At 37.1% G+C, this 27,679-nt stretch overlaps 1 protein-coding gene across 1 annotated transcript in view; it reads left to right on the plus strand.

Annotated features, from left to right (window-relative positions):
* CRIM1 (cysteine rich transmembrane BMP regulator 1) overlaps nt 1-27,679 on the plus strand; it is a 189,216-nt gene that overhangs the window by 147,226 nt on the left and 14,311 nt on the right. The window contains exons 9-12 of the mRNA XM_057415453.1: nt 11,537-11,693; nt 18,362-18,483; nt 22,017-22,226; nt 26,656-26,871. Of these exons, the coding sequence (XP_057271436.1) occupies nt 11,537-11,693; nt 18,362-18,483; nt 22,017-22,226; nt 26,656-26,871 (705 nt within the window). The remainder of the gene's footprint in view (nt 1-11,536; nt 11,694-18,361; nt 18,484-22,016; nt 22,227-26,655; nt 26,872-27,679) is intronic.

Below are 27,679 nucleotides of genomic sequence, written 5' to 3' on the forward strand. Positions count from 1 at the left end.
ATAAGTTCCTGATTTCTGACATTGCTTGCTTAAAATATGTTGGGAGGAAAACACAAAATGTCTGACTATGGAAAAAAATTAACAGCTGGGGAGAAAAGGTTATGATTTGGGATTTAGTATTCATTCAGGCTTTGACAAGTCTGATAAGACTTCCACATTTCATTTTCTTCTGTGTATGTAAAGAGTTTAAGACCATCTTGGTTTGCGCACTTCAAAAACTCCCCTTGCTAAACAGCCTGTTTTCAACTCAGCTTTTTTTCCTCAAAATTTAGCTTTTGAGGTTGAATGTTGGAAAATTATATGCTGGGGGTGGGGGGAAGGGGGCAGAGGGTGGAACTATATAAACATATATAGTTCAAACATATCCATATATAATTTTATATATTTTATTTTTATTATTAATATTATTTTATTCTTAATAAACATATTTTATTATTAATATATTTTCATTGTATTATATATTTTAGTTTTTATACAGCATGTTCTTAAATCCTATCTAGAGTGCTATATATATACATATACACACACACACACATACATATATGCAGGCTTTAACATCTATTTCTTCCCCAAGGAAAAGCATTGTGCCATTTGAGAACTCTGTGTATCAATGAAGCAGCAAAAATGTATTTTCTGTACGTGTTTCCTTAACAGTTCAATGTTTATGGATGAAATACAAAGCAAGGTCAGGTGGCTGTTGGAATTGCCCAACAAAGGACACCTGTGCTAGTCTGAGATTGCTAGTCTCAGCTGCAGGATGCATCACGCTGCCTTCCAGCCGAGCCTAGGAGTGGGTTTAAACTCTCTGTAATTTCACTGTTGTTCTGCATCCTCCCTGTAGCCTGTGAGGCTTTCACAACTGAAGTATTTACACTGTTCCCCTTCTTTTGGTTTCAGTCCACACAGTCACGTCTAAACCAATATGACTATTTTATTGATCAAAATAGATTTATTGGTACAGAGTGTTAGGCTTGGGTCAATGTTTTGCTTAAGGAGCAAGAAAAGGATTTGTCCTGGCTTTTTTAACTTCTTTTCTGGGGAAATGTGCATTTTTTGTTTCCATAAGCTAAAGGACCAAATATTTTAATAAGAAATAAATGTGTGGCAAGTAATAATGTTATTATGGTAATACAGAAATAATATCTTTGATTGCAAGTTGTATTCATGGAAAGGGCAACTTTCTGTAGTAATGCTATCATATACAAGCCTTACTTAGTTTCTAAGACAAAATTGGAAATGTTAAGTTCTACTTTTAACATTGTAATTTGATTATCCTTCTTTTTTTATTGTTACAAAATTGATTGGTGAATTTGACAAAAAGAAGAAGATGAACATACTTGACAAACTTCATCATCTGTGTGTGTGTGTCTGTGTGTGTCTGTGTGTCTGTGTGCAGTCCTTCCCTCCAGCTTGGTGCAGAGGTGACCCGTCACTCCAAAGGATCATTTTTTTGTCCTAGATTAGCAGATTGCATGTGTACACATCCCAGCATCCCAGGAAGTCTCTGTTCTTGTTTGGAGTGTTTCTGATTAAATAGTGCTTAAGATCCTATTCAGGGGAATTTTTCTCTTGCCAGATTTGCTTGAAATTATTTTCATTTTGCAGTAGCAAACTGTCTGGAGCAAACTTAATACTCTCATTTGTCTGTCGTGGTTTGGATTTTTTTCAGTTAAATAACCTGAATTGTAGATTGCTTAAAAATCTCAGTCGTTCATAGAGCAGAAACATTTATTTTCTAAAACAGTGAAGAAAAATAACAGCTTGGAAGTCTTCATCACTTCATGGTTATCAGTCAAAATGACAGAAGTAGTTTTTTTCCATCAAGTAACGTCTCTCGCTTGCAAGGCTCTAGGCAAATGAGTCTGTGAGCACTGAGAGGGAAGGAGTTTTGTCAAATACGCTGCTGCTAGATCTCTGCGTTTTAAGATCCTACATACTTTCATGTCCAAACCAGTGTAGTTGCATCTTAACTCTCTAAGAACATGAGAATGTATATTATCTTTAGCTCACGTGGACTTTTGGGAGCATCACTATCTTTATACTGCACCTCTTGTTTCTTGCTAGTCTAAGTTGCTCAACTAAATCAGATTCAAAGTGCCTGAGTAAAGGAGGCCCGCATTACCATTAGAAGATGTTATATCCTAGTTCTACTAATCCCTTTCCAATAAGGTTTCCTTTTTTGCTAATTTCTCTTTAGATATCACAGCTAAAGATTCATTACATTTCAGCCTGTTCCAGCTAAAATAAAAGCAAAATGACAAAGTGGAAGAACATAGAGTTGAAGCTGTAAATTGTGATTCATAAATACCTTCATTTACATTCCTGTAGCCAGAAATCAGTACAATAGGTTAATTTGAAGTAATTATCTAAGTACAATATCATGAAACTTCTTTCGACTTTATTGTAATTTAGTTTCAAGTTTATCCACCTTGACTCAAGCCAACTACCGAATAAGAAGGGAAAAAGAAGCAAATCATTATATTTCTAGAACATTATTTTAACAGAAGCAGTTTATTTCATGCTTTATTGTTCTTCCTGGTTTTGCAGTGAAGGCAAAAACATGCTGTAAAAACACAGTAAAAACATACATGCTGTAAAGTAAAATAAAATTAAAAAAAAAAAGTAGAGGCAGACCAGAGTTACAAGGCAAAGGAGGTAAAACTACCACTGAGTAAAAGGTGAGCACAGATGGGTACGGGGGGGGGGGAAGTTCCAGTGAGTAGAGATAGAACCGCAAATGATGAGGGAGAAAGAATGATCATACTGACTTGGAGAGTATAGGAGCCGAAGCAGCAGCACTACATGAGGATAAAAGGAAAAAAGTGTAATCCAAGATTTAGGAAGAATTGCTGTAAAAATATCCCAAATAAAATTAAAAGAGTAGGAAACAAATTAAATGCATTACCAAAAAATACAAACAAAAATATATAAGGTGGTAAAAGAACAGGAAATAAATAGAAAAAAGTAAATAAGCGAAAAATTGTTACTTGTAGGGTGCAGCAATTGCTATTGCGTTTGGAGTGCCTAGGCCTTTGCTTCCATAGGGAAAACTGGTGTGGATTAAAGTCTTTAGGAGGAGGAGTACATTAGTGGAATAAAACAAGGCCAGTGATCAGCTATTTGTAGTCTTTCTTTCTCCAGAGACTAACAGGCACATTGAATAATACCTGCTGACTGCAGTAACATAGGATTTCAAATCTGATGGCTGTTTACTGAACACCCAGTCATTCTTCAGTGAAAGTCTGCACTGAGGACCAGTATCTTATCTGGCCTTGTCTATCCCCTGTATTATATTTGTAGAAAAGAAAAAAGCATTGAAAAATCTCTCCTGCAACTTTGACTATAAGATTTTACCCCAGACGAATTGAAGTCCTTTCCAGCATATAGCCAAGAGCATGTATGGCTTTGTTATTTTTTTATCCTTTCATATCTCATTAAAACGGAATTAAATTGGAGCATTGCTATTCATTTTAAAAATTGCTTGCTTCATTTAGAAGGCTCAGCTTTGCCGTTTAGGTAAATAGCAACTTTTGGTAAAATTTTACAAGATACAACTGTTATGCAATTTCATTAATTCCAGACTCCTTATAGAGAGACATGATTGTAGAAGTCTAAGGATGAGTCATTTTCTCTGCACGGCCCTGTACATCATCATCCACTTCATGTTGTGGGGTTTTTTGTCTGTCAAAACAAACAAAATCACTATTCAAAAATTAGAAATCTTACCATGTTACATGTTTGCACAGTCCTCCAGATGTAAAACCACCTCCTTTTCCCATTCCATGTAAATACAGAAATATGTTTGAAAAGTGTTTATACCTTTTTCATAAATGAGAAGAAAATATATTACAGGAGGTATTGTCATTCACTCAATACTAGCAGACATTTGCAGCATGGAGTCCAGTATTCTGGCAAGTCATGCCTTCTCCATTTTATAGCTGATGACTTAAGAGTGGAATTCTGACATGGAAGCTGGGTTTGGCAGTGTGGGACTTTGTTTAGTTGTGTAGATATTCAAAGGCAGATTGGAAGGTTGGGAAAAGTTAGGTAAGTGCATTGATGGGCCTTCCATGAATATCAGTGGTCAAGGCTCTGAAAGTTTATGGCATGACAGGAAAAAGCCTAAGAAAAAGTTTGAAGGTACTACAGTGGGACAGTGCATCTGTAACTCCTTTTTGTGTGTGTGTTAATCATTCAGCAGTTTGAGTTTGGGGTTGGTTTTCCTAACCTTTCACTCTTCCCAGGCAAAATTTGAGTATTTTATTCACAGAATCATAGAATTCTTTGGGTTGGAAGCAACCTTAAAGGTTGTCTAGTTCCAACCCGTTTTATTCCTTTATAGTATTACTTTATTTCTTTAAGTAACCCATACTCAGAGATGTGTTCTGAACACTTCAGAACTCAGTCTTAATTTTCTCTATTTAAATAAACATCTGTTATGTTTATTTTGTTTTCAAAGTAAGGTGGGACGAGTAATCACACACATTGACAAGTCATGCAAAATGTACACTTGAGACAATGCAAAATTCCTGTAAATAGTAAAGTAAAATAAAGGTAGCACTTTTCTATTTTAGCAACTGTTATCTCCCATTGTTACCTTCATTTGGCAACAAATTCAATGAGGGGAGAAAAAAAACAAACAAACAAAACATCAAATAAACAAAAACTGAGGTAGTCCAGGTAGTCTCCCGTAGGGCAAGGAGAGTGCATCTTGAATTTTGGAATAATTTTGTAGGCCTTGCAGAAAATGTATGCCTTATTATCCTTCTGCAGATAACTTCACTACACCTAAATTAGTGAAATACAGCCATAGAAAATTTGGGATGAAGCACATTTCTTAAAAATTTTAGGCTCAGATCTGAAAAAAGTCCATATTCTAAGTAAAATAGAAATACTAACTGTAAGTACCTACATGGAAGATAGTGGAAGTGCTCCCTGAAGAGGGGTTATGATGAATTACTCATGCCAAATAAATATTATTTATCTTCTCACTAGGATAGAAGTCTTTGCTGGGTATCTCTGAAGATTACAACAATATATTGAGTTTTGTAATGCTTACACTATATGTAATGCAATAGAAGCAGATGATAATTTTTCTTAACTTGTGAAAAAAAACAAACAAACACCTTCATGTGCTGGCAGAAGTTTTGTGGAAGCTTGGTCATTTTCCACTAATTTTACCTTTGAGATATCACTGCTAGAAATTCATTTTCACGAAGTCACATGTGGTATATAAATCCTAGAGTTGCTTAGAGCAAGTATCCAGGTGGGTAATTTGCCTGAATGCACTCATGAGATTATTTTTTTTAAACAGGGGTTTCTAGCATCAGAGTGACCGGTCCCTTCATTTTTATCCAGCTATTGTGAATCGTGAGTTAATTCTAACGTAAGGAGGGAGGGTTAGTGTGGATCTGTGGAGGCAATATATTCAGAGAATTCCAGTTACTGATAAGTAACCTAGTTTTCTCCTTCATAAATTTGCCTCCCCAGATCCCCACCCCTGAAGATTAACCAGCAGTAGCAATCCACACCGAGAGGACGGCTGAGGAGTGCTTAATTATAAAGGTACTGTGAAACAGTTCTCCTGATTCGATCTATCCTCAGCGTCAAGAAAATAATGATGGTGAAGGTATGTAGCTAGCCTCATGTAGCCACGCTACAGATCGTCAAAAAAATGGACACCAGCCTAAGTTGAAATACTGACATAATTCTTGTCAAGTATCTGTTAATTTTCTCTAGCAGTTATTTTTTATCTGTGAATTAGAGGATTGACAACTAAGAGTATTTCAACAGGCTATGCATCTTTAAAATGCATTTTCAAAAGTTTCTAGACTAAAGATGACTTCCAGTCTTCACAGTACAATGATCGGTGTGTCCACATGGAAAGTAATAAATTGGAGAAAAAGATATGCCCCCGTTTAAGAGCTTAGAGTTCTTACATGTCATATATGTGTGCTAGAAGAAAGAATCAAGAAGTTGTTGTCCTTTAAATAAGAGTTAGCTGGAATTTCAATTGAGCTATTAGAAGTTCAAACAGAAGACCTCTTTTATACCTAAACATGCAATTCACAGAATTGAATTTTGTTTTCTTTTCAGTTTGATTTCTGAGCAATATTTTCTAACACTCCAAGTATTCATAGGTTCATGGGAGGTGGACATGTGAGCACTTTGAAATCAGGAATAAATCACACGTTTGATGGTTTGAATTTGCCCCAAATAATTGCAACTCCTTTTGAGATACACTGTATCTGAGGTACCATACTTGAGGAGAAGATTGTGTTGTATCTGAAGTATATGACTGCTGAGTGAATCCTCACAAATGCAAAGATTTTCTAACATTGCATATCCTGGAACAGAATTTTGTTCTTGTCTCGTTTGCATGTTGGGATCTGGACTATAGTAGGTCACAGGTTGATTTTGTACATAACCTTTCTTTCCTTCTCAGTCTTACAGTGATCTGACAGTCTTTTAAAAAGAAGAGTTGGCATTAGTTTTGAAAACAAGAACTTAGTGGAAAAGAGTTTTAAAGCGCCACGTAGTTTGTGTGCAGTGTAGGGCCTCACCATAGCTTAACAATCATCTCTTCTTAAGACAACACTTCCTGCTTCAGTGTTGTCCCATCACCTGTATCCCAAGCATATTCCCCTTAAACAGTTGTCATGCTCTTCTGGAACTGATATTTGCATTATTATAGACAGTATGAAACTCTGAGTGGATGAATAAAGGCTGAGAAAGAACTCACTATATTTGGAAGGAATTTTTGGGTAACAGTGACCAGGCTTAAAAACCTTGGTTCTCATATTTGTTAGTAATTCAAAAATGTTTTTTGGAAGGCAAATTCATCTTCAACTGTTGTTTCCCTTTCTACTTGTGGGGTTTTCTTTCCCTTTCTACTTGTGGTTTGGTTTTCTTTTTTCCCAATATCATCTTATTAGATTGATCAAAAGGAATCCAGTAATTTGAAATTCCTATATCCAAGTCAACATATAATGTGCGGCAAACTACAGAACGAAGTATTTGCTAGAGCTACAGTGTTTAGAGAGGTAAAAAAAAATAGCTTTTCCCAGTGTAGTGAGGTCTAGTCAGGACTGACTAGAAACATGGATCTTTTGGTAACTGACTTTGCTGCAGCTTTTGCAGTCATGATTGCACATGGGAAAGAAAATTGCATTGTCTTGTGTGGGATGGAGTCACTGCTCTAAGTATTCTCTGTGTTTGTTCTTGAGTATTTGTTCCTAGCAGCAGCCTATTTTAATAATATCACTGGTTGAGTACAAACAGCCTTTCCATGATTATTGTCCTAGCCTTGTGCTGTAGTTCATGCAGTTGACACTCTCACAGAATTTTATGTAATGTTTCAGCATATGTCTGTCCTCACATTAAAAAGCTAAGTATTTGTGGTAAAAATACAGTTATATTAGCCTGAGACATTCAGGAACACATTCATCTTTTTCTGAAGTTGTATCACATCAGTACCGTTCTGATATCAACCAATATCCTGCACCTGGCCTCTAGTTTGTAGCACAAGTTCTTGTTTGTTCCTTATGGGCAGCATGACCTACTATGTTTCCAGAATTATATTTCACCCACTATTACTATTTTATTCCCCTGAGCCCTTCTCTTACCTTGTGTAGGAGGATTGTTTTCTGTATTGACATTACCTCGTGGACATTTCATTTTTCATAGGAAAAATTAATGAACATATTTCTACTATTGACATAGAAGAACTCTACTCCCCAGCCAGGTATTTCCCCAAGCAGTACAATGAAAGATGTCCTCCCTTTAATTGGTTTCCTATTCATTGTTATACGTCTGGTTTAGTCATCTACCGCCTATCTAGCCATTAGTTTAGCTCCCTAGGTGATGTCAATATAACTGATCAGTCAGAGAAATAAAGATGGCTTATACTATGTGTTCAGAAGCTTGATCCCATTCTGTTAAGAGTTCAAGTGCCGTGCAGATGCCTAATGCAGTTCTCAAACTTTGAAAGGTAGTTTTCCTTTTACATTAACTTTTAAAATGTTTCCTAGTATCCTCTCCTTTCAGACTTCCTGATTAACCCTGATATACTTTTGAAGCAGTTGTTAGCCCAGCTAGAGCTGGATCTCTTCTCTGCAAATATGTTCCATGATTTGGGTTCAGGTTCCTTATGAAATTTAGCTAAGCAGAGGTGGAGAATTCCTCTAAACAAAAAAACTGCTAACATTTTGACATGGTAAATCTCCATTCATTGTGGCTGAACTTCATGAACTAGTTCTCTTTATTCTAAAGAATAAAAAATTACGTATTTGTCACTTGAAATGTAAAACCTTGGCAGAAAAATCTTTTTTCTTATCCTTTCATAATAAACTTATGATGATTTTTTTATGATGAACTTAAAGCTATAGCTAAGGCTATAGAAATATTTTCAAATTGACAATTATATAAAGTGAATTTGATTCACATTTTAATCTTAAATGCCCACACTGTTTTCTGAAAAACATATATATACACACATATACCCAATTTAATATACTGGTCCAGTGTTTTCAACAAGCCTGTACAGCAAACATAAGTTGGGTACCAGATTGTACTTCAGTTTGAAGACTGCCTGTTAGTTGTGTTTTTAATGATGTGTAAATAGGGGAAATTTAGGTCAGATGTGAAAGCAGACCAGAATTCACTGGTTTTCAGGATACTGAATTTCTTTATAGAAAATTTAAATCTCATTTCCACAGCTTGTAATGTCATAACATCAGAAATACAATAACATACTAATTTTAGTAACAAACATCTTCGCAGAAGGCATCATTTTTAGCATCTTAATTAGAAAGACTGTCAGCAGAGGTCTGTGGAGATTATTCTGATTTCTTTGTGTAGTACTGACATAACACTAGTGAGTTCAGATGTTAACAATGGTCTGTGTTGACTTCAGCAAGCTTGTCCTGTACGTTGTGTTGATGACTTTTTGGTATGCTCTTCACTGTCTGTTATTAAGATTGGTGGCAGTGGTGGTTAGTCAGTCATCCATCCCAAGGCTCTGAAGAGCTTTTCTTTCCTGGCCACTTATAAAGTGAAAGTCCTTTTGAAGGTAACTCACTATGCAGAGGATTAAGCAAGGAAGATACTGCCTTGAGACTGGATCTTCTGGCTGATATGTCAGGTGACTTGACTTTTATGTATATTTAACACCATAAGCTACTTGGAATGAGACGCCATCTTCCTGCTTTTATAGCAGTGTCTTAGACACCTTTAAGTTAAAGCTACAGTGTATTAACTTTACACATAACAAATTTGTTTTGCATCTCTAGAAGCAGTTTCACTATCCAAATCAAAGCAATCAGTGGCAAAGAGAATAATACTGAGAACAAAAACTGCAGGAAAAATCTGTAGGGTTCTGAGCAACCGTTATTTTACCGTCTTTTCTAATTTCATATTCAAACCTGGGTGTTGCACTTTGATAGCTCTCCTTAACAAATAATCTGAGTCAAATAAGATAAAGATATGCCAATTTAAAAAATGGGTTTGTTTTTTCTATTTTTAGATTGTTTTATTTTTATTTCCAGCTCTTTTTTTCACCTTTTAAGACGTCTGTTCATTTTTCCCATTGCCTTTGCATTTGTACCTTCTTGTTCCTTGACCTGTCTTCTGTGAGCTTGATGTTTATGGACAGCCACCTAAACACTTCATATGCATGACAAAGTGTGCATCAGAAAATGAATGGTTCTGATCAATCCAACCTGTGTAATTCCAGGATCATTCACTTGATCATTTCAGAACGTCTCCAGGAGTTATCATAACTTATATGACATCCAGGGTCATAACTGAACTAAATTGTTTTTGGAGATATTCCAGTGGAGGTGACTTTTCCATACATTCTTATGAAGTTCAAGTCTAACTTTAAAATTATGACTACCTTATAAAGTCATGCATAATGAAAAGTTTAGTTAGTTTTACTATCAGTCTGCACTTTCAGGCAATAATTGTGTACAAGCATCCTAGTGTAAAGTTCATGAATTAAAGACCAATCCTCATTATTTTAACTTGCTTCAAAGAAAGTCTTTGTGTTACAAATACATCACTCTTTACCAGAGAAGAATATTGGAGTTTCCTCTGCATTATAATGTTTTTAAATCAGCATTAGTGGCTGTGTATTTAAAAGACCTAGTAGTCTTAATGGATCAGCCTGAATTCTGTCCTTTGAAGAACTTTTAATACTTCATGAAGGTTGTTGTATGTGTGCTTCTGAGTACATGAAGAATCTGAGGTAAGGATTACCGTTGCTATGTGAAGGTTAGATATGTCTGAGAGTAAATGCTTAAATCCTGTAGCATTGGTACTCTGCTGTCAAAGACAAACTTCTAGAGGTTGTGAAAGGATCTGGCATTTCTTTTTCTGTATTCTGAATGACAAAACAACTTGCACCCTTTTTGCTTCAGACATCAGATTTGCATAAAACCAGAGTGGTGGGAGTGTTGAACCTGATGATCTTCATCCTACTTAAACTGAGAACTGTTGTTTGGGATGATAAGGCTCTAATGTTGCATTGCACTTGTAGGCCCAAATTCCACCATGAAAGCACTCTTAAGCTGCTCTCTGTATAACCAGCGCTTTGTAGTGGTGTGGATGTTTTAACTGGATACCAGTCATCCTTGAAATATCTCTCTAAAAGTCAGCCTTTTGAATGTTACCTATCATAGTCTTCTGTTGAAGAACCTCAATTATATTTTCCCATTTTTCTATTCTGATCTTATATTGGCTATTGTAATAATGGTCTCTCAACCCACTTCCCTCCTCCCCCCCCCCCCCCCCCCCCCCCCCCCCGTGTTTCACATCCCTAGTGTAACAAAAATCATCTTAACTTTTTGTTTCCTCTCACCTCTGCAACCAGTAAATGAATTTTATATCCCAGAGCATGTTAAGAGTTGTCTTTCTGGTCCTTCTTCTTTCAAGAAGAAAAAAAAGCAGCTGAGCATTCTCAAAATAATAAATTTGAATGAGAGTGAATGAAATTACCATTATTCTTCTCTGTACTGGAGAAATTGAGATGTCAGCAATCCACGAGCAGGTCTTAATCACCAAACAGTTCACAGCAAACAGCATAAAGAATGGAAGTTGTTAATATAGCTCATTCAGTTCTATTAAAATAAACAGAGAGGAAATAAATATGCTCTATGTTGACCAGAAACCTATTAAACCCATATAATATGTGGAAAGTATACTTTATTTTAAATGTTTTCTTGAAAGCTAATGTTCACAGATGTTAGAGTCATTTGGCCGTGCATTTCATTCATAAACCATAGTTTAGGGTACCAGGTAATACTCCCCAAGTTCTTGACTGGAACGGAAGACATCATGTAGTGTCTGCTCATATGGTTTGGGTCATTACTGGAGAATTCTGTCACATATTTTAAAGTTAGGACAGTCTGAAGGTAAGGCTTACTAGTACTTTAAAAGTTACGAAATAAAAGGGAACAGAAGATTTAATCTGCTAAAGATGCATTTGTCTGGTATAACCAGTTTCCACATTGTGATAACCTGCATGTGTCCTTCGCAGGGGAGGAGCTGTGCACTGGCCTCATTTCGGGCTGTTCCTTGGAGTGTTCCTTTGGCTTCCAGACTGACGCCCACAACTGTGAGATCTGTCAGTGTCGACCGCGGCCTAAGAAGTGCAAACCCATTGTATGTGACAAGTACTGTCCCTTTGGATACTTGTACGTATTCTCGTTCTGAAAGCATCTTTAATACAATCGCTGTACATATTGAAAATATGCAAAATCCAGGCATATGCTTGTGTTTGCTTTGTGGCAAAGCAGAGGAACATGTAGGAAAATAGAAATGTCATTACTTGATGTGAGATTAAAGTATTCTTCAAAATGGAGTTTGATCAACAGATGAGGAAGCAGCAACTTAAAAAAACCAGCAGATTATAAAAGCAAAGCAATGCTTAAATTTTGTTTGAAGAATATTTGACAAACAAGATGAAAAAGCTACTTACAAGTAACGTCTCTTGCATGTAGCTTTTTGAAATTCTGTTTGCGTGTTCCACTGTGGTACCCTTTCATTTTATAGCCATTTCTTTTATTCAAATGATTTTCTAGTATTTCAAGGAGTTTTTTTAATGTTAATATGACAACGGAATAGTTTAATGAGACATTTCTGATAGTTACATGATTCATGCCGAACATTGCTGTCTCTTATCCAAGTTTTTATAAGTCTGCTCAAAATCTGTATTGTTGCTGGGGTTCTTTCTCCATGTAAGGAAATATTTGTGGTATTTATTCATTTATGGAGTGGGTGACAAAAGCTGGTCAAGTTTTTCATCACAGAAATTTTTTAGCAATCAGGCTAGTGGCTTCTATATGTATTATGCATTTTATTTTTTGATGGATCCATTCCAATATTACTGCCTGCTTTTCGTAACAGTTTAATTTCTGAAAATAAAACCAGATATGTTGCAATAGTCAAAAAAAAAAGGGGGGTGGTGGAATTCCCTTGAAAACATTAAGTCACTTTTTTTTTTCCTAAGCTTGAGTTGTATCCTTGAGGCATTCCTAGTATAATTTAAAAATTACTCACATAATAGCAGTCCAGCAAAACCAAGTAAACACCATTTAATATAATTCTGTATCTGTTACTTGAGATACAGAATTAGGCTTGTTTCTGGTTAAATAATAGCAGATTTTTGCACTCATGAGAGTGGTGGTATTGAAATAAGACAAAACGAATGAAAGATAACAAAGATTAAAACAAACTTCACTTTCCTCTCCAAACCTCAAAGTTTAATATGTGAGAGGGAAAGCAATAATTTAAAATTAAAAGGTTGATAAAATTATCTTCAGGCATGTTGACTTCAGGAGTGGCTGGGAGTTGTTTTTTTCAGTGAGAGAAAGTAGAACAGGAAGGAATTTACACAAAAGGGATATCAGTTTTGTCATTCCCAGAAATTCTGCCCAATGACTTCAAAAGCAAGGATGGCTGAAGATGGGTAGCAGGATGAAATAAAGATGAGTGATTGAATGAATGAATGATTGAATGATTTATTGTCTGCAGTGGAGTCAATAGGGTAACCGTGGGACAGGATCTGAGAAGATTTTTCTCATCCATGTGTTCAAGGAGTGTGTGCATGCATTAACAGCAGAGACAGCTGATATTAACCAAAAAGTATTTAACTGTTTACTCTGTGATTGAATATCATTCAGCTTGGAACAGGAAAAGCTGTTTTTAATTTTAATTTTGCAAGAGCATAAAAAAATTATTATTCTCAAGGCCATTTGCTTTAGCCTATTTGAAAGTTATGAGAAAAACAATAAGTAAGGTCTGTTTAATGTCTTTTGTCATTTCCATTTTGGACTTACTAGCTAACTTAATAGCTAGCTTAATAGCTACCTCTGTTCTTTTCTGTGGTATCTAAAGTAGTTAAGTTTGTTTCTCTTTTTGATTTCTTTCAGTTTACTACTATTGGTTTTCTTCACTGTCAGTCCCAATGTAGATTTCACACTGAAGTGTTAAAAATGTTTTGCTGCTGCTGCTGAGGATTGGTTTGAACTATAGTTACCAAAGTTTTTTTGTTTGTGTAAATGTGTTTCCTGGTATATTCTTCTAGTTTATTGTGCAATATTTTTCCCATCAACATGGATTTAGGGAGAAATACTCTCTTTCACATAATGAGCAGGTTTGCGTGGTTTGGTTATTTTAAGCTGTGTTTTTTGTCTAGAGGAAGGTGGACAGTATTTTTACAACTTTAACTGGAACATGGTAGAGACCTTAATAACCTCTGATGAACTGAGCTTGGTTTTTCAGGTTTGTTTGTTTGTTTGTTTTTTCACTTTAAAACTGAATCTTCAGGAAAAAACAAATGCTCCTTTAAGATAAAACAGTGAATTTCCATTCCTGAGCCTGTGCTTCCAGTGTGTGTGACTGGTAGTAATGTTCTTAAGTCTACCTCATTAGCCACCAGACCATCGTATCTTTGCTGTCATTTGTAAAATACTTGTCCTACATAGTTCACATAGGGCAGAAACCTCTGAAGATGAGAAAGATAAGAACCCAAGCAAGGAGCCTAATACACTTTGCACCTTAATAAACCAATTTTCCTTTGAGAGCAGTTCTCGAGACCTATAGAGTCCTTAGTTTGCATGTGAGTACCACCCTGCTGATACCTGTGCCCAAGCACTTAAGGTGATTATTGTTAATAAATCTGTGGTGTGTGTCAACAGTAATCTAGTTGATTGTGTGGGGAAATCTAACACGGTCTGTGCCATCTTCTTCAAGATGGACATACATTGCATTAATGCTGTCTACCCAAAAACGGTTCAATACTCTGAATAAAAACCAAAGAGGACTGAAGAGAAAAAAGATAGATGGGCCTAGCTTTATTTCAAGAAATTGATGAAATCAGTCATTTTGCTGGAATGCTTTCCTGTAATAAAGAACTCATGACTCAGTTTCTGAGAAGTCTAGGAAATGGCCTATGAATATTGTCCTTGAGCTGCAAGAGCACTTTAAACACAGAGATGCTTGGTTCTAGGTGCAAGTATTTTTCAGTGTCAATCAAGTGTCAAGGAGAATACGTTAAAGAATACAAATTTCAGGCACAAATCCCAGTGATTTTCTAAACTTGTGGAGGAAGCAGCCAGTGTCTAAGAAATAGTGTGTTACTGTCACATAAGAAGGTTAGAAAAATATTAAGGTTTATGGTGTTGAAGAAGAGAATAATAAGACAGGCTTTATTTCCTAGATTTACTAAGCTTACTATGTATAACTGGATAAGACTAAAAGTTCAAAGTAATATGCTTCAAAATGGAAACACAGACCTTCAAAATTTGAATGTATCTGGAATTTAGTGAAAAGGAAGAAAAATGATAAACAGGTTAAAGTTAAGTATAAATATTGAATCATGCAATTTGCAGCTATTCATTTGAAGTCCTATATGTAGTGAAATGACACTTTGATCCAGCACTGACTCACAGAGTATCAGCTCTGGACCATGTATTGACTTGCCCAGGCACTCCCTTGTGCAAGGTGTGCTGTCTGGCCCATTGTACCCTATCCCATTCAGAGGAGTTGTGGGAGGTCAGTGAGAACATCACACGGGGCAGAACTGCTCCATGGGCTGGCACTGAACCACACAGCTCATCTTCAAATAGGAAGCATTATGAAAAAGATAATGTTCAGCCTCTCACAGAATTACACTGCTTGTTGTAAAGAGGAGTAATTTTTAGCCTGTATGTGTGACTCATTTAATATATTGGCTGGAAGGGGAAAATTACAGATTTCTGTATATGTTTCCTGTGCTTAGATAAGCTGAAACACAGTTTTCTCTTTTTTTTTCTTTTAACTGAACTGTGCATAAACCAGTTCTATTAGAAAATCTGTGTAGGACAAGTATTTTACAAAGGACAGCAAAGATTAATGGACAAATATGGTAGATGGGAGTAAGATAAAGATGTTTTTAAAACAAATTTTCAATTTCAAGCTGGTGTTAGTGCTATAGGAAACCTGTCTTTGAGATGATCTTTCCCTTGCACTTTTGTACACCCAAAAAGAAATATAGTATGCTTGTTCAGTTCTCTACTGCTACTGTGCCAATTTCTTCTCTAAAATAGCAAGCCTCATGTGACTTCTGAGCCTATTATGACCATCAAAAGCATGGGAAGACAGATCTCTATTACCATGTAAAACTCTGGTTTTACATTAAAAACCAAAATCACAAGTAGGACACTAAAGAAGCCAGTTAAAGAGTGGAAAGTTAAGGAGTAATCATCATCTGTTTGATGTTTTTAAGTTTTTCTTAAAGACTGCCAAAGGTTGATAATTGGGAAATCTAAGCTCGTGCATATTTAAAGAAACCAAAACGTTTTCACAGTTGTCTGAAAAAAAAAAAAAACTTAATAAGAGTTTGCTGTTTGAAAACTCCACATAATAATGGGAAGAAGCACTTCTTTTAAAATTAAAAGACTGTGGATACAGAGATAAAGGAGATAAAACTAGATGGATAGGAGGACAGAAAGTTTTCCATTGTCCATCCTATTGTGTGACTGTTTTCCTCAGCCTTTTAACTAAAAATCGCATGAAGTTTTCTAGAGTTTGAAGTCAGTATTTCTAGAGATTTACATAATTTATTTCTTCTCTATTCCTCTAGATGTTCTGACTTCCCATATATTGTCTTTGGGGGGAGGAGGACGACCAGTGTGCATTTAATGGTGTAGCAATCAATGAGAGATCTGTCAGTTTCCCAATAAATGTTTTCCTGATTTTAATGAGTTACCACATTCGAGCAATATATTTATCTACAGACTTAAGGGAAATAATTTATTAGGGTTTTTTTACCCTTTTTGTCTTTAATTTCTTCATTAAAACTCCCCTTCCCACACACCCCACCCCCAGTATCTTGGGAAGACACAGAAAATTACTCTATCTGTATATGACAGTTCGACATTGTCCTGCATGACATCCTTGTCTCTAAATTAGAGACATCAGTTTGATGGATGGACCACTCGGTGGATAAAGAACTGGCTGGATGGCCGCACACGAAGAGTTGTGGTCAACGGCTCAATGTCCATCTGGAGACCAGTAACGAGTGGTGTCCCTCAGGGATCGGTGTTGGGACCGGTCTTGTTCAACATCTTTGTCGCTGACATGGACAGTGGGATTAAGTGCACCCTCAGCAAGTTTGCTGATGACACCAAGCTGTGTGGTTCGGTTGATACCCTGGAAGGAAGGAATGCCATCCAGAGGGACCTTGACACCCTTGTGAGGTGGGCTGATGCCAGCCTCATGAAGTTTAACCATGCCAAGTGCAAGGTCCTACACCTGGGTCAGAGCAATCCCAGGCACAGCTACAGGTTGGGCAGAGAAGAGATTCAGAGCAGCCCTGCAGAGAAGGACTTGGGGGTGTTGGGCAGTGAGAAACTGAACATGAACCGGCTTCAGTGTGCACTTGCAGCCCAGAAAGCCAACTGTATCCTGGGCTGCATCCAAAGGAGCGTGACCAGCAGGTCGAAGGAGGTGATCCTGCCTCTCTACTGTGCTCTTGTGAGACCTCACTTGGAGTATTGTGTGCAGTTCTGGTGTCCTCAACATAAAAAGGACATGGAACTGTTGGAACAAGTCCAGAGGAGGGCCATGAGGATGATCAGGGGACTGGAGCACCTCCTCTATGAAGACAGGCTGAGAAAGATGGGGCTGTTCAGCCTGGAGAAGAGAAGGCTGCATGGAGACCTCAAGCAGCTTTCCAGTATCTGAAGGGGGCCTGTAGGGATGCTGGGGAGGGACTCTTCATTAGGGACTGTAGTGATAGGACAAGGGGTAATGGGTTAAAACTTAAACAGGGGAAGTTTAGATTGGATATAAGGAGGAAGTTCTTTACTGTGAGGGTGGTGAGGCACTGGAATGGGTTGCCCAGGGAGGTTGTGAATGCTCCATCCCTGGCAGTGTTCAAGGCCAGGTTGGACAGAGCCTTGGATGACATGGTTTAGTGTGTGGTGTCCCTGCCCATGCAGGGCGTTTGGAACTAGATGATTTTAAGGTCCTTTCCAACCCTAACTGTTCTATGATTCTGTGATTCTCTGAAGAGATATAGTGCACTTGTGCCTGATGTGTAAATGGTATTATCCATCTTCCCAAAAACAAGAATTAAAGACAAGCAAATATTCCAGTGTAGGATTCTCAGAAGCAGCATGTTTATGGTGCTGTGACTAGATGCTCTCAGGTGGTGCTCTAGACTCCTGCCTAGCTTCACCTGGAAGTTTTTGAAGTATTTGTGTTCTTGATTTTCTGTACTCTGTCTGGTGAAAACTTCTCTGGTTTTCTCTGTTTCAAGATATGTTACTGTGTTCCCTACTCTTTATATGGGTTACTGGCATTCCACATGCTAAGTTTTGAGTCAGCTTTTTGTCTACTTATTTAATGTTTTCATAGGTCTCTCTATAGTGTCAGTGTGCAAGAGAGGAAATCTTCTGTACTTACTGTTGGAAGAGGAAAGTTAACACTAATTTGTGTTACAAAAACATAGGAATTTTAACAGACTCCTACCTACCCCTCTAACTTCTTTACAGTTTTAGAAGGTTTTCTTTCTATGTTTCCAGTAGAAAACAAAAAAAAAAAACTATCATCAATACTTGTCACAAGTACATACATGTATATTATCTGCTATGGCTTGCAAGTACAATATGCAGATTCTTCCAGTTACATGGAGGGAGTACATGCCAGGGATGGAAACCTGTACATCCCATACACCTGCTGAATGTAAGGGTGACAGTTAATGATAATTTTCTTTACTTGATCAGTCCCATCTTTAGGGAACGCTTTTGCTTTAAACATGACGCGTAGATATTTGAAGTGACCTGCTGACCTTTAACAAATGATTTTGGTCATCTAGGAAGAACAAGCATGGCTGTGAAATCTGTCGGTGTAAGAAATGTCCGGACCTGCCTTGTGGTAAAATCTGTCCGATGGGTTTCCAGCAGAACAGTCATGGATGTGTTATCTGCAAGTGCAGAGGTACGTGTGAATGCATCACCACCTGCAATCGCAACTTGTGTTCAAAGGGGTTGGAAGCTAGAGCAGAAGAGAAGGAATACTGCATGGAATATGTAAGAATTGAAATACGGTAACTGGTTGGGGCAGGCAGTTCAACTTCTCTCAAAGGAGAGTGTTGCTTTGCAGGTGGTTATTATTACCTGCGTTCGTCTTGGCTTCAGCAGAAAGCCTCTGCTCCGCTTTCATCTCCCTTTACAAAGTCACAAAAATCAGTTTGTTATCATTAATAAAAATTAGATCAGGATCTTAATAAGTAACTACTAGAAATAAGCTAGTTGAGAAAGGATTTTTTCAGTAGCAGTGCTCATACTGGCTTCTTCACCATCATCTTTTCTTTACAAACTCAGGTTTTTGATTTGATAGATGCCCTGTACACCATCTAAAATTAGAGTGCTTTTTCTTGGACACTTCTCAGGCAGACTCAAGGAACAATTTGTAGAGGGAGTGCTAACACAGGACTGGGTATTCTTAAGGCAAAGATGTCACATGTGCCATATCCCAAACTCGTAACCACCAAGTGTGAGGTGGAGATTGAGATTGTTGTCTGCTTTAGTTTCATACTGCTTTTAACATGTCTCTCTTCTAAAGAGATTTTCAGTTTATGTTTTGTATTACTCTGGATATCTGACTTACTCCATTGCTCATCTTCATGTGTTGCATTTAATGACTTCTTTTGTGCTCAGGCTCTCTCTGATCCTAACCACTCTTTCATGCTTATTTTCTTTGATTCTTACTTGTGAGTTTTGATTTCTAGCTATAGCCAAGTACTTTTGAGTATTTTGCCATTGCTTTGTGTAATGACTGCATTCTTACCTTTTTAAAGCAGCTGGGTTTTTTTACATTTTAAAAAATCATAAAATATAATAAGACAAGCTATGGGAACATGGGACTTGAAGAAATGGTACAAGTTCCTTAAGTTGCTCTCCTGCAGTTGAAGGCAAACATGCAGTCACATTAATCAGAAGGATCCAATGTTATATTTTTTCCGCATGACATCATACATTGCAGACAATTATAACAAAACTGTAAGATTTCTAGAAAAAAAAAATTACAAGTCATAAATGTACCTTGCAGGTACGAGAAGCAGAGATTTCACTGGCGTAAGCTGCAATGTATGACTTTCACCAGAAAAAAAAATTTAGAAATTAAGAAATGGTAACTGCTGAATGGAGTCCCATTGAGACGCATCATTTTCATCACTTACCTTGTCATTTGTCTCCATGATCACAGTCAACACGCTTTTCCTGATTGTTGTGGTGCTGTGATGGAATTTACACAGGGTGTTCTCTTAGGTGTGCCCTAATTGCATCCCATACTGCAAACACATGCAACTCTTCAATTACTAATTATATGTATGCACACTTTCCTTTCCTTAACCAGAATGTACTTTAAAGCATGGACACATATTTAGGAAAAGTAACTTGATCCCTCTCTTAGTAGTATTTATTATTATCATGATCATAAAAATACCAAGCTATGAGCAAATCACTTCAACCTCACTTCATCAGCAACTTGTCTAAGAATAATGGTAGCAATTGGCAGCATGTTCTGGGGAACTGTGAATCCTTGTTAACATTTTCACCCAAAATCCCTGTGTAAGAGAAAGGAATAGGTAAATGCCCTGCCTATGAATTAGCTCCACTTTCTAAATTGCTTCTGCCAGAAATAGCTTATGCTAGGATTAATAGAAGTACAGGGCTGGGATAGTCCTCTGGAAGACTGAGGGTCCGTTTGTCTGCCTTTGTATAAAATAGAGTATATCTGGATAATCCCTGACAGATGTTTGTCTAAGATTTAATTTATTAAGAATATGCACTCTCAAAAAGGGAAAAAAAAAAAAACAGACCCCCCCCCCCCAACTCTAAATAATGTTTTCCACCAGTATGTGACAATTTAAAATTAATTTTCTAATATTTCTCTCCCTTTCTACAAATTGTACCAGTTACTTCCTGTCCTTAGCTCATCAAACATTATGGGACAGCTAAGCACCATTCCATTTAGAATTCTTTCAGTATTTAAGGGATTGCAGCTGGAGCCCCCTGCATGTTTGTGGGTTTTGTTGTTTGTGGGTGGAGGAGGTGTCCCAAATGAAATAAACCCAGTTATTTTGGTCTCTCCTCACAGTTCAAAAACTAGATATTGTACTTTAGCAGTAGTGACAAGCTTCAAACTGGTAGAGATAGTACCTCATTGAAAATTACAGTGTTCCTGTACTTGTATCTTAGGTTGAACTTGCCTTCTCTGCAGTGGTATCACACTTATTATTTCTGTTCATGCAATAGGATGAAGTCTGATTTAAGAAGGATTTTATCCTTATACCATGACTTTTCTTTTTAATTCACAAAATGGTATACTAATGTAATTTCTGTGTACTGGGTTCTTACTCTGATGACATGCATCAAACTAACTTTGTACCATCTGCTTCTGGGTCTGAGACCACCTTTGACAGATCTGCCACAGCTGAAGACATGCTGACTTAGATGTTAGTAAAAAACAACAAAAAATTATTAAAGTTACACATAAACATTACTACTTTTCATACTGCATCCTTTTTTAAACAGAAAATGAAATAAGCAACTTAATACAAATAACCTTTATATATACGTCAGTAGAACATGGTTGACATACCCTGAAAACAAGTCAGTTCACTGACAAACTGATTGTAAATCCTTATCGTAATGATGTGGATGAGGGAGTGTTGGGCTCTAAATTCACTCTGCTGATTAACAATATATTGAATCTGAATCCTGCAGCACTTAAATACCGCATAAGATACAAATGAGACTTTATCCTCCCTGGACCAGCTGCTTCCATGCGCTGGCTAAGTGCAAGTAATGCAGCATTTCAAGCTACTGTATTTTCATCTCAGTAAAAGGAGGAATGAGGGACAAAATTGTCAGAGCAGTTGTCTTCCAAGCATCTCATTTCTCATAATAATGTAAACAATTTCTCTAGGTGTTTTACTAAATATTTCCGGTATCTAGCATGACCATTTTAAAACTTGGTTGTAATTTTTTTGTCATTCATGATGTAAGACCATCCTTAGCTGTTGTAAATGCTTTTATATTCTACTTGCTATCAGATACTCACATTATAGATAATCTAATACACTGCCATATTAAGCATTTCATTTTAAATATGCTTCATGTTTTCTGCTGTTACACTCCATTGCACTTCTTTTTTTTAATATACATTATTAGCAAATATTGCATTGCTGTATGATTAAAAACAGTATAGGTGCAACAGAAAGAAGAGATTATATTTTCCAAGGAAATGCATTCTACTTCATCCCACCATACCCTTCAGTTTATCCTTTAATTGTTCTATGTGTTTTGTTACCTTGTTTCTAAGTGTGAATGATAAAACTACTATTCACTTGGTCTTATATGTGCTTTAAGAATAATGCAATCCTGGCATAAAGTTGGTGTGGATTTTTTCCTAAACAACACATGCTAACTGGGACACATTTTTTTTTCCCTTTGACTTTTTTGCAGAGGCAACTGCTTCTCTTATGCCTCCTGTTAAAACAGGCTCTTGCTTGTCAATGGATGGGCGGCGACATGAGAATGAGGAGAGCTGGCACGATGGCTGCAGGGAATGTTACTGTCACAATGGCCGGGAAATGTGTGCCTTGATCACCTGCCCTGTTCCTAACTGTGGCAACCCCACCATACATCCGGGGCAGTGTTGCCCATCATGTCCAGGTAACATGCTTTCTTCCATATGCTTTGTAATTGGGTTTTATTTCACATGTGTTCTATTTCTAATACATGAAAATAATCTCATGCATCGTTCAGTAGTAGGTATCTATGAGAGTTTCTATGCCCTAATGTAACAAGACAAGTGGCTTTCATTAAGATCTCACATGTGAAAAATGGGAACTTCAGTATTAAAAGCATATGCATGTTGTGAGTCCTAACATGTTAATCTTTGACAGATTGAAATCTTTAAACTAGCAAAAGTTTCCAGTCTGTATTAGTTCTAATAGCAAATTCATACTCATATACAATTTTTGTTGCCTATAATAACAAATATAATAAGCCATTGCATTTTCTCTTTTTTAATTTGAAATGGAGATTTATTAAAATTTATCTCCTCATCTATGTTTCACATCCCCTCAAAGGAATACACATTTAAACAGATGTCTTAAGTAATTGAACATTATGATTCTGTCTTCTGAGGGAAAACTCCATGTCACCAGCAGGTGATTTCAGTGTCTCCAGTGGGAAGGCCCAAGTACAATGTTGCATTCCAATATAATTTTAATAAGTGTTAATATGAGAACATCTATGAAATTCATTAGAGTGTAGGTACAGTGTAAGATTAATGCCCTTTAAAATATTGTAGGAATCATTCTAAAGACAAAGTGCTAGACAGATTAATTTGTAATACAGTGATATTTTCTGACTTGATTGGAAGTCGTGTTACAAGTAGGAACAACAAGGCTCATGATGCTACAGTAAATAGCAAAACAGTAAAACAGCAGTAGCAGGATATAAGCATTTATGAACCGCTTCAAATTCTTCGTAAAGAACAGAAAATCCTAGGGATAAAATTAGCAGCCAGATCTTCTTTCTGAAAGTGACGGACACATAGGACCTAAGATAACCTAACCCTTTAGATTATTTGGAAAAGTTGTGATCTCCAGTGGAGTTTACACCTTGTGGTAACTGGAAAAACCTAGCCCCCCAAAAGATGCAAGACTCCAAAAAATGTGAGTCTCACTTTCAGCCTTTCTCAGTCCACACTACTCTCCTGTGTGGAGGCTGGGCACTGTGGTTCCATGGGCAACCGTACTGCTAGTTTTGGCACTGGGTTTCATGAAGCAGGAGCTAATTTCAGTACCAAGTAATTACTTAGTTAATGAGGCCAATCTCTTAATGATTAGCATCCTAGTAATGACAACCATTAATGAAATTTTTAGCTGAGATGAAAACAGCAAGTTATGCAAACTAGGGGAACAATCCTTTGCTCGCTTCCTTCTCTTCCATTGTCAAGTATCTGGCTAGTCTGATGGGGAATTAAGAAAGCATAAGATTTTTAAAGGAAACACTAGTGTTTTGTCAGCTTGGAGAACTTTTGCCACAGCAGTATGCAGTGTTCATCTGTGTGTGTCCCATCAGGTATTGTCATTCTCTTGTCCAGCTCCCTACACACACATACATTCACAGTCTGTCTTAAATAGTACAGTTTTTTCCCCTGTGAAACCTCAGTGTGGCAAAAAAAAAGAAAAAAAAGAAAGAAAAAAAAACAAAAATATTCAGTCTGTATTGTTCCAGGAAATAACAGTTACAGAGTATCATATTCCTAAAGTTATGTCACTTGACAGGGATGTTGTTTTCCACTTGTATTACCTGGAGTTCAGGGCTGCACAGAACTTTTGGAGTACCTGCAGTAGTCACTCACCTTTTCATAATGATTTGTGTACTATTGTAGGGGATGCTGTATGGATGGGCGCAAGTTAGCATGTCAGTCTTACATTAATCATAGACTCATAGAATAGTTAATAAACATTCAAGATTCAGAATTTATGTAGGATGGTGGTTTCAGTTCCAGCAATTCTGTTGTTAGGTTCCTCAAGAATCATTCCTGGTTTCAATCTACTGTCAGCATATTTGTGTATAGTGATTTACCTAACACAGAACACATCAGAGCATTTAACTAAGAGTAATGTCACTAGTTACTTTGTTTATGGAGAATGAGTAAATCCATTTGTAAGCCTAATGTTTAGTTTGTGGAAAAAAGATCAGGATGAGATTAGCAGTACCTATTTTCTCATGCTGTGCATTTCTTGGGGGTGAGATCAGTGCTTGATTCTGAGCACCAGCATTGTTGGTCTCCTGTGCAAAAGGGTAGTTGCTTACCCAGTAGTGTCCCTTTCGTTGAGGTACAGTGTCTGCATAGGTTTCTCTGACATTTTTCCTGCTTTTGAGGCACAAGTCAACTAGCTTCTGTGTTAGAAAAGTCATACTTAGTGTAAACTCTTACAGTGCTAGGTCAAACGCAGATTTTTTGTAAAGCGATTGCATATAGAAGTGTATGAATTAATATGGCCAAATTAGTCCTGGTGTGTTTTTGTTTTTCCCACTGAGGTTTTGTATTTGTTGGAAAAGTACTTCTGATTTTATTTTGCGATGTATTGATTCCCCACTGATGTTGTTAAATAATAATCATGGCTTTCAGTAGATAGTAATGCAGTTTGGAATTGTAAGACTGTGAGCATGTCACTCAAATGTGTCTGGCATGAGGATATTGAAATAATTAGAAATTCTGATGCACTGAGTTTTGAATTGCACTGTTAACCTATCAACAGGGAAATGGCAGCTCTCAGAGGTCATTTTTCAGGCAAAATAAAAGGTTGTTACATTCAATTCCATACTTAGTTAGTTTTCAACAGAGCAAATTACCTTGACTGCTAGAACACTCGTTATAACCATGTTTCTATGTATTAAGAGCTTTGAGTGAATTGTCACAATGCTTGTGAAAAGCTGCAGGTTTCCTGTAAGATTTAGAAAGCCATTCACTGCTAGCGTTTTGAAGAGCTGCTATCCAGCAAGCATGTATTTCTTTGGCTAGTTGCTTCTTCAGGAATATAGTAGTTGTACATCTGTAGCAATTCAGTTGCAATCATATGTCAATATTAATGCTGCTAAGGGAGCGGTAAACAATACCTTATGTACAGCAGTATTATCTGGTTATGCATTTCTGATTATGAACAGCATATGAGCTGTAGCAAAACAGGCCTGTGACTTTGCAGAGAACTAAATGCAAAGGAGGTTGCTCAGAAGATTTCCAGAAAATAATTAGTATTCCCTTTGCCACATTGAGTTGGGATGCCATTTTGTAAAATGTAATATATTGTTCCAGTTGAAATAAAAAACAAACAGTGACAAGACCTGCTATCTCACTTCAGGTAAATGCTACTGAATCACATGTGATTCATAAATGTAAGCAGTAGGAAAAGCTTAGCATCAGCAAATCAGTGAAAGGTAAAAGAATTCCATCAAAGAAGAAATGCGTGAGTACTCTGTGAATAGAGTAAGATTGGCCAGAGTCAGTTTCTCTGAGTTCTATTGATCATTCTCCAGAAATGAAAGCAAAGAACAATAACTGATTGCTGCGTCTTCCACGTGGCAGTGTCCTTGAGCAAAGGGCATTCAAGTAGGCTGTGAGGATGCAGTTTGTGGCATAACCTTTTCTTGATGGTAAGTGCTTAGACACTTTCAAAGTGCAGGACAGGTTTATTTTTTCTTTTAGAACACCAGGAGGTAAAGAGAGTTCCCCCAGTTTTGGAGGACACTCATGCTGAGCAAGGGAAACATGTTTGGTTCCATACTTAACTTGAAGGAGGTTAAATCTGTTCTCTAACCTGCCTGGGTTAGAGACCGGGTGAGTCTTTCGGTCAGCTGTGTAAAGATAATGTAATTAATCATTTGAAAAATAATTAAGGTTCATTTGGTTCGATACACTCACTGGAAACATGAGTCTACGCACTGCGGCATCTCCCTGGATCCAGTTTCTACTTCAAACACTGCAGTTATTTATTCATTTGTTTATTTATAACAGAACAACACAATGAAGCACTTTTAACAATGTTAAGTGCTTATAGGTTTTTAGGGGTTTGGGTGGGTTTTTTTTTGTTGTTAGGGTTGCTTTTTTTTAATGTGGCACCAAATGTTACAGATAGATATCACTCAGGAAACTGAAAGGTAGACAGTTGAATCTGGACTTCCTAAATCCCATACTTGCACATACTTATCCGTCCATTCAGAAATTGCACTGATGCAAATATTTAGCAATAAAGAAACTGTCCAATCAGTGTGATTTTTCTGAAAATTACAGTTATCTCTTGGAATTCCTATATCAAAGGTTGGTCTGATTTATTCTGAAATGCCAAAAAACCTTGAAGTCATCTGATTCATATTAACTGGCATTTATTCAGATTGATTCTCAATTTTTTTCTTGTGAGGTGCAGGTGTCGAAGTTGAAAGAGCTTCATGAAGAATATATTTATAGCTAGTTTTGTTATTCTTCATTTTTTCAGTAGTAACAGAAATAATGAATCTTGGGTACATTTGCTAATCGTTACAGTCACAACTGATTTTGCCTGTCTTCCAATTCTGTTTTTCCCAGATGAAATAATTGTGCAGAAGCCAGAGCTCACCAGTCCATCAATCTGTCATGCTCCTGGTGGGGAATACTTTGTAGAAGGAGAGACATGGAATATTGATTCTTGCACACAGTGTACATGCCACAGTGGACGTGTGCTGTGTGAGACTGAAGTCTGTCCACCTCTTCTTTGTCAAAACCCCACCCGCACACAGGACTCCTGCTGCCCACAGTGCCCAGGTATACACTGACAACCAGCTTTCATCAGTTCTTTCTTGATCTGAGTATGTATGATGGAAATATTGAATGTTTCAGTATGTGTGAGGTTGGTTGTTGTCGTGCCTGTGTTCTTCAGCAGTTCAGAGTGAGAGCCTGCAGTCCTCTGTCTCAACTGCAAAACTTGACTGTGTGCAAGAGATACCATACATGTAAAGAGCAGTAGTAGTCCTCAAGTTTGACCATTTTCAAAGGCAATCTAATAATTTCAGGGTTGTATGAGAACCAGAATCCTCGGTTGGAAGGTTTGTGAAATATACAGTGGTCTGTTCATGGAAACACACAGAATGAGAGAACATTCGAAAGCAGTCAGAGTGCCAGGCATATAGAGGCTTGTTTCTTTTCCTTTCTATGTGGCTTGGTTTCTGTGAACATTTTTATTTCTATCTTACCTATTTGGGATTTGGTCTAAAAAATGCTTGTGCTTGCTCTTACATTCACCTGGTATGATTTGAGACTGACTTGAAGGCAGCTGAGTAATATCAAAGCATTCCAGCCCAGCAGGTGTGCCAGATTCCTCCTAGACTGCCTGACAGTATCAAGAAGGTAGCAGGATTTGGTTTCCCCTGAGGAAAGAGATGCAATTATAAATGAACACAAATTCCTATTTTACATATCAAATGGGGGAGTTAATTGCAGTGGAAATTTAGTCCAAACCTGTGAATTCCATATGAACTCACTGAGAAAATATTTGTCTTCATTAAAAACAAAACTTTGTCATTTCTTCTACAGGGTATTTGTTGGGGTTTTGGGTGGGGTTTTTTCTGACAAA

The sequence above is a fragment of the Pezoporus wallicus genome, unplaced genomic scaffold, assembly GCF_028554395.1.
Source record: "Pezoporus wallicus isolate ANWC-B61680 ecotype Strahan unplaced genomic scaffold, APGP_CSIRO_Pwel_v1 contig_5352, whole genome shotgun sequence".
Taxonomy (NCBI): Eukaryota; Metazoa; Chordata; class Aves; order Psittaciformes; family Psittacidae; genus Pezoporus; species Pezoporus wallicus.